The sequence below is a fragment of the Alosa sapidissima genome, chromosome 8 (assembly GCF_018492685.1).
Source record: "Alosa sapidissima isolate fAloSap1 chromosome 8, fAloSap1.pri, whole genome shotgun sequence".
Classification (NCBI taxonomy): Eukaryota; Metazoa; Chordata; class Actinopteri; order Clupeiformes; family Clupeidae; genus Alosa; species Alosa sapidissima.
Genome location: NC_055964.1, coordinates 30,699,182 through 30,712,052, shown reverse-complemented (window position 1 = coordinate 30,712,052; position 12,871 = coordinate 30,699,182). Strand labels below are relative to the sequence as shown.

The 12,871-nt window shown below is 46.9% G+C and overlaps 2 protein-coding genes across 3 annotated transcripts in view; one reads left to right on the top strand and one right to left on the bottom strand.

Moving 5' to 3' along the window:
* LOC121714956 (tripartite motif-containing protein 16-like) overlaps window positions 1–12,871 on the top strand; it is a 964,796-nt gene that overhangs the window by 386,406 nt on the left and 565,519 nt on the right. The window lies entirely within an intron of this gene.
* gcn1 (GCN1 activator of EIF2AK4) overlaps window positions 1–12,871 on the bottom strand; it is a 53,912-nt gene that overhangs the window by 29,949 nt on the left and 11,092 nt on the right. The window contains 14 exon segments of the mRNA XM_042100145.1: window positions 433–513; window positions 994–1,175; window positions 1,828–1,977; window positions 2,459–2,657; window positions 2,939–3,052; window positions 5,040–5,133; window positions 5,701–5,879; window positions 6,437–6,564; window positions 8,199–8,388; window positions 8,548–8,707; window positions 9,845–9,920; window positions 10,173–10,265; window positions 12,026–12,178; window positions 12,451–12,624. Coding sequence (XP_041956079.1) covers window positions 433–513; window positions 994–1,175; window positions 1,828–1,977; window positions 2,459–2,657; window positions 2,939–3,052; window positions 5,040–5,133; window positions 5,701–5,879; window positions 6,437–6,564; window positions 8,199–8,388; window positions 8,548–8,707; window positions 9,845–9,920; window positions 10,173–10,265; window positions 12,026–12,178; window positions 12,451–12,624 — 1,973 coding nt within the window.

Sequence of the window (12,871 nt, the reverse complement as noted above, 5' to 3'; positions counted from 1 at the left end):
GGGGGATGGAGGTGTGTGTGTGTGTGTGTGTGTGTGTGTGTGTACCTGCAGGCGGGGGATGGAGGTGTGTGTGTGTGTGTGTGTGTGTACCTGCAGGCGGGGGATGGAGGTGTGTGTGTGTGTACCTGCAGGCGGGGGATGGAGGTGTGTGTGTGTGTGTGTGTGTACCTGCAGGTGGGGGATGGAGGTGTGTGTGTGTGTGTGTGTGTGTGTGTGTACCTGCAGGCGGGGGATGGAGGTGTGTGTGTGTGTGTGTGTGTACCTGCAGGCGGGGGATGGAGGTGTGTGTGTGTGTGTGTGTGTACCTGCAGGTGGGGGATGGAGGTGTGTGTGTGTGTGTGTGTGTGTACCTGCAGGTGGGGGATGGAGGTGTGTGTGTGTGTGTGTGTGTGTACCTGCAGGCGGGGGATGGAGGTGTGTGTGTGTGTGTACCTGCAGGCGGGGGATGGAGGTGCCGATAACTTTGGTGAGGAGCAGCAGCATGGCCACTCTGGGGAGGAGCTCAGGTCCGTCCTGGAGGAGACAAGCACACACACATGGTCATATCACACACACATGGTCATATCATACACACACACACACATGGTCAGATCACACACACATGGTCAGATCACACACACATGGTCAGATCACACACACATGGTCAGATCACACACACGGTCAGATCATACACATACACACACACACACAATAAAAATGCTCATATACACACACACATGATCACATACACATACACACATATAATCAGCTATGAGGTTAATACACAGGGGGAGGCTATATATGGAGATGCCTTTTATTTACATTCTTCTTCATGATTCTGATTCACTACGCAACAGGCCACTGCGGCAAAAACATGTTTATGTTGTTCAATTTACATAAAACACTGTCCTACGGTTTGTACACAATGTGGCTAACACACGGGAAATGAGTGAACGATCCCAAAAAGCACACTGTTGGGTTGATGAGTGCGGTGGTTCAGCGCTGAGCTCTCACCTCATCGATGAGCTCATCGGCGTCGTCTGATTGGCTGCGCAGCTGCGCGTGCTGGTTGATGACCTGCAGGGCGCGGGTCATCATGACCTCCGTCTCGTCGCTGGAGCCGCTGCTCTGACTCAGCACCGCCTGCAGCAGAGGGAAGCAGAACGAGAACGCTGGCGCAGACAGCGGCTGGGCCTCTGCTACACACACGCACACACACACACACACGCACGCACACACACACGCACACGCACGCACGCACACACGCAGGCACGCACACGCAGGCACGCACACACGCACACACGCAGACAGGGGGAAACACACATATACACACACACACACACACGCACGCACGCACACACGCACACGCACACGCACACACGCACACGCACACACGCGCACGCACGCACACGCACGCAGACAGGGGGAAACACACATATACACACACACACACACGCAGGCAAGGGGAGCGCCACACACACGCGCACAAAGGGAGGAACACACACACATAAACAGACAGAGAAACACACAATAATTACTGATTAATTAACTGTTAACTATTGATGATTGCCATGACTGAACACTGTTGGACTCTGTGGTCTGAGTCTTTCTGTGGCACATATTGTGTTTTTAGCATTACGTGGCGCGTGTGTGTGTGTGTGTGTGTGTGTGTGTGTGTGTACATCAAGTGGGCTTCAGGGAGAGTATGGAGAGACCCTCTCTGAGTGCCACCTGTAGAGTTGCTGTTTGCCTTTGCTGACACCACATACATGAACCACACATGAACGGGCAACACTGAAAGGCAACCAATTATAATTGTGTGTGTGTGTGTGTGTGTGTGTAACTCACCAGTCTTGCTCTCTCTCTGGGGGACAGTGTATGTGTAGAGCATCAGAACTGTGCGTTGGGTAGCAGTGGTCAGATCCTCCTCGTCCCAGGCTGGGTCCAGCTCACACTCCGGCTTCAACAGACGCAGGGTCACATGACCTACCAGGACCGCTAGTCCACGTACACACACACACACACACACACACACACAGGATAAGACCAGAGATACTTGCATAAAAATGCTAACACCACCTTATGATGTAATTGGGCATCTGTGTAAGTGGGCGTCAGGGAGTGTATGGAAGAGTGAGTGTGTGTGTGTGTACATCAAGTGGGTTTCAGGGAGAGTATGGAGAGACCCTCTCTGAGTGCCACCTGTAGAGTTGCTGTTTGCCTTTGCTGACACCACATACATGAACCACACATGAACGGGCAACACTGAAAGGCAACCAATAATAATTGTGTGTGTGTGTATGAGCGTGCACACGTATGCCTCTTACCCAGGTTGGACATGAGGCTAATGCCTGTGTGTGTGTGTGTGTGTGTGTGTGTGTGTGTGTCTCTTACTCAAGTTCCACATTTGTTTAGGCATCAGGTAGACGTAGACGTGTGTGTGTGTGTGTGTGTGTGTGTGTGTGTGTGTGTGTCTTACCCAGGTTGCGGATGTCCTTGGGCATGAGGCTGACCCCCATGTCCAGGAAGGCCTTGCGGAGGCGTGGTGCGGCCAGGGGGGAGTGGAGGAGGGGCAGCATGGCCTGCAGCACGCTCGGCAGTTGCCATGCCAACTGAGGAGGACGGCTGGTGAGCAGCGCCTCCAACAGGCCGATGTGGTACTCCAGCTCCGTGTCCAACTGAGAGGGAGAGACGGAGGGACAGGGACAGTTACAGACACAGTGGACAAGGAGAGATGTTCAGTGAGAAAGTCGAGACACAGAGAGGTGTGTCAACTCACTTATAGGGTGTGTGCGTCTGTGTTAACTTAGCAGAAAGGTGTGTGACTATTGACCAATAAGTGGGATGTGCTAATAGAATATGTGTGTGTGTGTGTGTGTGTGTGTGTGTGTGTGTGTGTATGTATGTATGTGAGAGAGAGATGTTCTGTGGTGTGTGTGTGTGTGTGTGTGTGTCTTACCCCCAGCAGCCTCTTGCGGATGGTGGACTCCTTCTCTAGCTGGCTTTGCATGATCTCCTTCTGCTTGCTGGTCAGCTGCACCTCCTCCTTAATACCCTTTTTCTTCTTGATCTCCTACAGCAGGGAGAAAGGGAGAGAGAGGGGGGGCAGATAAAGAGAGAGAGAGAGAGAGAGAGAGAGAGAGAGAGAGAGAGAGAGAGAGAGAGAGAGAGAGAGAGAGAGAGAGAGAGAGAGAGAGAGAGTGGGGGGGCAGAGAGAGAGAGGAGGGAAGAAAAGAGAGCAAAAGAGAACAGAAGGAGAGAGAGAGAAGGGTTGAAGGAGAGGAAGGTTTTGGATTATCTGACTCTGGACTGTGTGACTTATTTATTTGATAAGATTTATTTGTTTGCAGTCGTGTACTAGATGTGGACTGAGGCCCTGGCCAGGGCAGTACTGAGCAGGGGCCTGTACTACGAAGGGAGCTTAACCTACCCAGATGTAACCCAGGGTTACTTTGTTAAACCAGGGTTGACAAAACCTGGTTATCTTAAGTGGTGTTAATCGGTACTACGACGCTGATTATGAAGTTGATTTGTTGAGACGGGGTTAACCTAATTGGAGTTTGTGCGCGCTCACATTAAAGGGGTGGGTTGCAGCGCAAGTCACCACTTTCAATGATGACGCGTTCACCTTATTTTACGGACGAGGAATGCACAATTATTATGACAAGTTATGAAGAATTAAAACCCACTCTACGACAAAAATCAAATATGTCGGCAGTGAACAAAGCAAGGCTGGTGGCAACGTATTGCAGATCGGGTAGCCTAAATGCCTAAAAGTAAAGTTTTATTCCCACATGTTCTGTTCATGTGTTACGGAGGATTAGTAGCTTGCGGAATGTCTGAAATGAGTTGAAATAATTAAATAGCCTATTTTGAGTTCATAGAAAGGCCTACAGATGGAACACAATTCACACATATAGATTACAGTAATAAGGATAATTAAATGTTGAAGTAGCCCCCATTGACTGATTTAGTGTATGCCTAATCCTGTGAACATTTCAGATGCAACACCATTGCCAAACGCACATGGCAGCAGGTGAAAATGAAACACAAAAACATTATTCAGAATAGTAGGTTTATATAGTTATAGCTTGCATTAATATTTCTTAATTATGAAAACATGTAGGCCTAGCTTATAGCCTTCACTTGGCCTCTGTTTTACAGCTAACAAGAAAAAGGTGTCTTTGAACACTACTGTAGGAGGAAAGGCACCAGTGTTTTACAGTAGCAGAGGAGTTGGCCATCGCAAATAATAGTGGAAGGCCGATTATGGAGGGGGTTGGGGGAGGCATTCGGTCGGATTCTGGTGCTGTGGAAATGTGTAGCCTTTATGTGCAGGGTACAGTAATATGACATTCAATTCAACAAGTTTGTTAAAATATTTTTTTATTTATTAGGCCTACTGTAGGCTATGTCCGATTTATTTTAGGCTATTCTTGCTCAGATGTTCAGCATACTGTAGGCCTATGTCCGATTTATTTTCGGACATACAGTATTCTTGCTCAGATGTTCAGCATCACCTATGGAATACATGAATGTCCACATAAGGGCATTGCTATGAGACGTATTCCTAGATCATCTGACAAAGATAACGAATTCCCTCGGCTGACAATCTATATCTTCATAGAGAATATCGTTCTGGTAGGCTGTATATATTTTCTGGCGGTCTCTAAAACCCCTCGCCCTGCGAAGAGAGCCCCTCACGATTTGCGCTCCAATGTCGTATGGATCATCCAGGCACGCCGACATGTCTCGGGAGAAATTGTTAGTGGAGGGGTGGTACTTATAAAGGGTGTGGTTAACGGAAACCTCGGGTTAACCAAGAACATAACCTGCTCGGAGCAGGTTTGAGATGCAGCGTAAATTGCCATGGCAGCATACCTCGGTTAAAACCTATCCACCTTTCGTAGTACGGGTTAATCGGGAAGTTACGCCACACGTGATCAAGTTACTCTCGAAGTTACCCAGATAAGCCAGTAACCCCGCTTCATAGTACAGGCCCCAGGTCCGCTGGGGAACAGAATGTTTGTGTGTTTATTTGTTTGTTTGTTTGTTCTCACCTCCTGGAGCTCCAGCTCGATGATCTGTTCTTTAAAGGAGTAGGCCTTATTCTCACGCTTCATATTGCCTTTCTTAGCACTCTCCTGCTGAGCACTGCACACACACACACACACACACACACACACACACACAGAGAAAGTTAAGCAGACATTCACGTGAGGTGGTAAACATGCTTAGAAAGTAAGCATGCAGAGACTGATGATCAACACACACATCTTGAGAGGAGAAACACACACACACACACACACACACACACAGAAGGATAAATGCCTCCACACATACTTGATGAAACAGACTTGGATAACACTCTTGCTCTGACACACTCACACACTCAACTGCAACGGTTAAAGCACACAAAGCAAGACTGGAATCACACAGTTAAGCAGCCACAGTGTGTTAGGGCTGCAGCTAAAAGCAAGACTAGATGCCATTACAGACATCTGTATACTGATATTAATAGAGTGTAAGTGTACATACACACACACACACACACACACACACAGAAGGATAAATGCCTAGATAAATACACAGTTACACAGCCACACTTAGTGTGTTAGGGCTGCAGCTAAAAGCAACTCTGGATGCCATTACAGACATCTGTATACTGATATTAATGTAGAGTGTAAGTGTACACACACACACACACACACACACACACACCTCTGGATGACGCTCTTGTCGTAGAGCTCTCCCTCTGGTGTGTTCATAATGCCGTACTCATCGCGAGTCACCTGTCCCAGCGCAGGATTGGCCAGACGCTTGATCACGTGATCCATGATGCGTGGGAGGAGTTTAGACGGAGAGAGGTTGGAGAGAGACCCAGCAGCATTCCGTACAGCCTGCAGGGACAGAGGTGGGATGTTAGAGCTGTGTCTGTGTCTGTGTCTGTGTCTGTGTCTGTGTCTGTGTCTGTGTCTGTGTCTGTGTCTGTGTCTGTGTCTGTGTCTGTGTCTGTGTCTGTAAATACAGTTGCAAATCCTTTTGGATTGTGACTTCCATGACTATGAAAACAACATACCGGTAATCAAAATATTTTGAGGTATTCTGTTTTGGAAGGTTTTTTTCCATTTTGTGCTCAGTTGTAAGTCTAGCACAGCCCTTCACATAACAGTTCTGACATCAAATGACCTCTACTTCACCTTCACATAACAGTGCTGACATCAAATGACCTCTACTTCACCTTCACATTATAGTGATGACATCAAGTGACCTCTACTTCACCTTCACATAACAGTGATGACATCGAGTGACCTCCATTTCATTTTTCTTATTCAGAAAATGAATGGTATGTCCAAATGTGTTTTAATATATCTCCATATAAATAATCGTCGTGAATCTGAATTTTGCCATAATCAAGTAGCCCTTCTCCCTGTGTGTGTGTGTGTGTGTAGGTTACCTGTGTATTTTCTGCGCTAGCCTGCAGCAGAAGAGGCATGATGTCGTCCAGGTGTGTGTCGATGAACTCTACTGCGTTCAGGTTCATACTGGACAGCAGGTGAGGCCACACGTCGGAGCGCGCCACCACTACAGGGACACACACACATTAATGCTTTGTGTGTTTTGGACCTGAACACGGAGGAAAAATGTATACACACACACACACACACACACTCACTCACTCACTTCAGTAATACCACACACATACACAGACACACACACACACACACACACACACACACACACACAGGGGTGCCTGCAGGAATTAATGCTATGGTACGCACAACCATCCCCCCCCGGCAAAAAAAAAAATTCACGCGTGGACAATATTTGTCCGTTTCTCGGTTTTAGGTCCGTGCATTGGTCAGCAAAAAGTAGCCTAGATGGCATAACAATACAATGACCTATTCATTTGGACAACTTGATACAGCCCTATATAGGCTAAAGTTACCTTTAGTTTTGTTCTAGCGTTACCGTTACGTCTGGCTTTAAACAGCTGTAATGCAGTCTAACGTTCTGACAAGCACACCAATTGCCTACCTTGTTCTTGCCCATCAGAAATAACTCCTCTAGCTTTGCTGCCTCTATCCTTTCTGTTTTCGTTATTTAAACTTGTGATATCCATGATTAGTATTGAGTTAGTGAATTAGCTTAAAGGAGAATTAGTACAATAAGTCGAGCGACGAGTAAGAATGAACAGGTATGGTAAGGGATCAGATTCCAAAAATAATTCAGTGGAAATGCATGGATTCCAGTTTCTTCCAGTAGCAGCAACTGGAATCCATGCATTTCCACTGAATTATTTTTGGAATCTGATCCCTTATCATACCTGTTCATTCTTACTCGTCGCTCGACTTATCGTGACTAAATTCAAGATGGCTGCAAACGCTAAACTTCGTGAAGATACTGTCTGTATAAATCGTCTTGTAAGTAAACTACCAGTGCTTTTTCAAAGTTCTCAATGTCTCGTTTTAAATGTCAGGGCCCTCGGAAGTCTACCAATGAAGTGTGGAGATACATTGAGCCTCGTAAATGGTGTAAAACAGTGATTTATTTGCATGGCTAGCCCGATGCCGAAGCACCACCATTGAAAAAGCTCTTGGTAGCATCGGCTAACTAGCACCAGATTTTGGAGTGCAGGGGACAAGCCGAGATGAGCTATGAGACATCCGTTCACGCTTGGTATCATGTTTCAACACACTTTAGGTCAATATCACACCGGAATTCTCCTTTAACATTGTGTGCTAATAACCATATACAGATAGCCGAGTAAAAGAAATCAAGTAGCCTAGTTGCGTGCCTGTGTGCGTATTCTGTCTCCTGCTCAAACAAATTGTGTGCGCGTTAATTTTGATAACCTGTTCACTAACTTTACGTAATAAAAAAATTGGAAATATCCTGATGGCATGCAGCTAATGGTATACTGTGCATAGTTGGGAAGGTATGGTGGGCCAATTTGGTGTGAATACACATTACACACACACAGGAAATTTTCTCTCGTTGTTGAGTAGCCTGGTGGTACGCACAGTGCGTACGGACGTGCGCCTGCACACACACACACACACACATAATCACATACAAGCGCTCTCACACACGCGCACACACACACAACCACATACAAGCGCTTGCACGCACGCACGCGCACACACACACACACACACGGTGACGTACAAACAAAGGCTACCGCATACACACACACACGCACACAGAGCAGCACTCACTGATGGAGGGGTGGTGGGAGGCGACGAGGGCCTCCATGGCCAGCTTCTCTGTCTCCGCGGGGTCGTTCCACTGTCCCGCCACCGAGCAGATCACACACAGCGCCTCCACAAGGTTCCGTGGGGGGACGTAGGCCCGGCCCACCTCCGTCAGCTCACCAGTCTCCAACAGCAGCGCATCAAGAGGCAGCACCTGGACACACACACACACACACACACACATATATAGAACACACACACTTATCTCATGAAACAGAGCATTTTATTCATTCGTATGTAAATGTATGTTTTGCTTTGACCAAGGTCCCACACACATACTCTGACCACCTCAGTAAACTCCTCTCTCGCTCACCTTATGTTTGGTGATGACCGCACACAGTTCCCCCATGATGCCGTGCGCCAGGCTGGCCCCGCCCAGTGAGGAGAGGAGCTTCTTGATGCTCTGCTGGGCTCGTTTGCGTACACGCCAGCTCCGTGACAACAGCGCCGCCACCAGCGCCTGCTGGTACATCCTACGGAGACGATTGATTAATTAATTAACCAACTAATCAATTAGATGAACCTGCTGATTGGTTAATTCATCTCAGAGTGCACCTGAGTTCACACAGTATGTGCTTTACAGGTCAAACTTTTCAACCTCAGGACAGCCACGCTGAGAAACCCTGCTTTAGTCATTAAAGATGCCCTGCCACACGTATTGCATTACTTTGTGGTAATGTCTGAGGTTCTACCATGGACTCTAACATTTTTTGTGGAAAACATGCCTTGGTTAGCTTGTTTCAAGCCATTCTAGTGTGGTATTGAAAGCCTGCATGAAGACTCGGCTCGATTTGCACCAGTTCTCATTAATATTCTACAAGCTAAGCTGCTTGACTCTGATTGGCTAGCTAGTAGGTTTCGTCCATAACATGACAGTCGTTATCAACTAATTTTAGCTTCATGGCATGAACTTAGCTTGGCTAGCGAGTGCTAGCATTGTCCAAATGTGCATAAATAAAACCTGCTAGGCTAGCGAGTTCATTAAACCTGTAGTTGGCGTTGTTTCAAAAAATAAACTGAAGCCATTTGATCCTCAAGTCTGGGTTCTTGGGCAAAATGCATTGTTGAAGTTCTATTTGTGCATAGCGCACAAGTCCGTTGACATTCAGACATTCTTGCATAGGCCTACGAAAACTGTCAGAGCTAAACAAATTTTGTGGGCATGTGCAACTCATGAATAGTAATGAGCTCATCAATTCCACGTCAATCTGAAGAGCTTTTGCAATTGGCCTAATTTCTCCGCTTATTTCTTTTCAGTGGCTAGAGCTGACAGAGGAGTTAGCTGTTCATTTTCACATTCACGACATAGCACAAACACATATGGACCTAACATGTTTAAAAAAATACAAGTAAAAACGGTTTTGTGTGGCAGAGCACCTTTAAGGCTTTATAGAAAACTAAATGGGAATTACATAACAGTCCCACTAAAGGCCAATGCCGACTGGCGCGCGTCAATGCCAAAGTTTAGAAAATGTTTCAATCTCTTGAGCGTCAAATCCATAGACGTGAATGTCACCGCCAGTGGGTGTTGGCCTTAGCGAACAGTTGGAAGGAGAGTATCCTGCTGTCCTGGAGAAAAACTGTGTGTGTGTGTGTGTGTGTCTGCTTACTGGGACTTGCTGTTGTTGAGTCGGTGAGGCTGGTCCAGGAACAGTCTCTCACACAGCTGCAGAACCGTACACAAGGCTAGGGAGGAGAACAACACCACACAACTCAACACTCAACTTAATCACAACACACACACGCACACTTCAAGACCTCTGCCTAAAGCGTGTGTGTGTGAGTTAGGTACTGTATTTGGGTATGTGATGAGGAAATGTATTGATGTGTATGTGTGTGTATATTTCTACATATGCGCCTATGTGTGAATGCTTCGACCTGCTTGCTTGTGTGTGTGTGTGTGTGTGTGTGTGTGTGTGTATGAGTGCAACCCCACACCTTCATCGTTGGCTTGTGATAGAAACTTCTCTGTGGTGAAGAGAGGCTTCTTCTCGTCCAGCACCAGTTTCCAGAAGTTGGCCAGCTTAGACTCTGCAACGGGAACACACACACACACACACACACACACACACACACACACACACACACCAAAATAAACTTCTATACACTCCAAAGCAGCTACTAATCAAATGCTTGTAGTGTGTTGCTACATGTTCTGGTGATTGATGTTGTGTTGCTACATGTTAGGGTGATTGATGTGGTGTTGCTACATGTTAGGGTGATTGATGTGGTGTTGCTACATGTTAGTGATTGATGTAGTGTTGCTACATGCAAAGATGATTGATGTGGTGTTACTACATGTTAGGGTGATCGATGTGGTGTTGCTACATGTTAGTGATTGATGTGGTGTTGCTACATGTTAGTGATTGATGTGGTGTTGCTACATGTTAGGGTGATTGATGTGGTGTTGCTACATGTTAGGGATTGATGTGGTGCTGCTACATGCAAATATGATTGATGTGGTGTTGCTACATGTTAGTGATTGATGTGGTGTTGCTACATGTTAGGGTGATTGATGTGGTGTTGCTACATGTTAGGGTGATTGATGTGGTGTTGCTACATGTTAGGGTGATTGATGTGGTGTTGCTACATGCTAAGGTGATTGATGTGGTGTTGCTACATGTTAGGGTGATTGATGTGGTGTTGCTACATGTTAGGGTGATTGATGTGGTGTTGCTACATGCTAAGGTGATTGATGTAGTGTTGCGACATGTTAGTGATTGATGTGGTGTTGCTACATGTTAGTGATTGATGTGGTGTTGCTACATGTTAGTGATTGATGTGGTGTTGCTACATGTTAGTGATTGATGTGGTGTTGCTACATGTTAGTGATTGATGTGGTGTTGCTACATGTTAGTGATTGATGTAGTGTTGCGACATGTTAGTGATTGATGTGGTGTTGCGACATGTTAGTGATTGATGTGGTGTTGCTACATGTTAGTGATTGATGTGGTGTTGCTATATGTTAGTGATTGATGTAGTGTTGCTACATGATAATTGAGCCTGATGAAGTACTGCAAGTGCAAGTAAGTAAGTGCAGCTGGTAATTAAGAGTGACGTCACACCCGTGTGAAAACCCAGTTGGATGCGAGTGTGTGTATTGGTCCTCACCACACACTTTAATGAGTTGAGAAAGAGTGCGAGTGAAGCAGAGTACTGGAGTGTGTTAGAGTATAATAGAGGGTGTGTGTGTGTGTTGTTACGATAGGTTAGGGTCACATGGTAGGGCAAGCACTGACTTACAGGTGGGGCTCCAGTGATGTCATTACCTGTGGCTAATTAGGCTAAATGGAACACCTGTCCTGGGGCCTGGGCTCACAATTAGTTCAGGCCTTTGAGAAAGGCAGCGTGGCCTGTGTTTCCCTTTTGAAGAGAGTTTGCCCGTGAGCAGGCAAACTTGGACAATTTACCGTTTGTTTTTGGATTTTAAACCACCATACCACAAAACTGAACATTTCAACCGAAACAGCGCTTGGGCTATTCGTGAGGTGCGGCGAGAGCTATACCGGGTCAGCGAGAGCCACAGGTAAGTGACCTCTCGCTGGAGCTCTGCCGAAGCTGACACGCACACATTCGCAACCACTCACCTAGGTCTTACTTCCACGTCTGTACACCACGTAGGGCCAGTGTGTAAGGTAACGTTTTGGGGTTTTTGGCGTTAACGTTGCGTGGGGGACCGAGGCTTCAGCTAAAAAGAATACAATATACCCTAGACACAAAGCTTAGCTTAGTTTGGATGCTGTGCCTTGGCCTGCCCGTAACAGTGTATGTATGTGTGTGTGTGTCCTCACCGCTCAGTGTATCCAGCTGGGAGAGACGACACAGAAGCACAGCAGCAGCCGCACCCTCTGCCAGCAATGCATGCTGGGAACTCTGAGCAGCGGTCTTCTCCACCGTCTGGATGAGGAGAGGAGCGAACTCAATCGCCTGGCTCAGGGTGTCACCTGCACAGGTGAAATCAAAGATAAAACCTTAGAGACACACACCTGCGCAAGCTCACACCTGCTCAACAGACCATTTCATTTATGTGTAATCGGCTCAATTTAACAACCTTATTAATATTGGTCTCACTCTGCACTTGCTTACTCCATAATTGATTTGAAATAGAACCACAGGTATGTGACAATATATCACATAATGTTTCTGACTCCTGCTACCACCGACATTTGTTTCACTTTCTATCTCAGTTGACCTTTGACCTCCCCATTCCACACACCTTTGTAGGCGCCGAGCATGGCCTGCAGGTAGGCGTGGCGCACAGGTGAGGTGGATGTCTTGAGGGTGAAGGCCTTTTTGAGCCAGTCCTTCAGGCCAGAGGGCACCTCCACCGTCAGCCGCCCCGTCCACTGGGAAAGCACGGACACCGCGTGGACCAGCGTGCCCTCGTGCACTAGCAGAGAGAGGAAACACACACACGCGCGCACACACACACACGCGCGCACACACACACACACACACACACACACACACAGATGTCAGTACTGATACAAACACATAAAGACACATACACTTAGCGATAACACACTTTTAACGGGTCCTCTAACAAAAGAGAAGAGACAGACAGAGGTAAAAAAGGGAGAGAGAGAGGAGAGAGGGATGCATAGAGAGGGAAAGAGAGCGGACCTCCACTACTACAC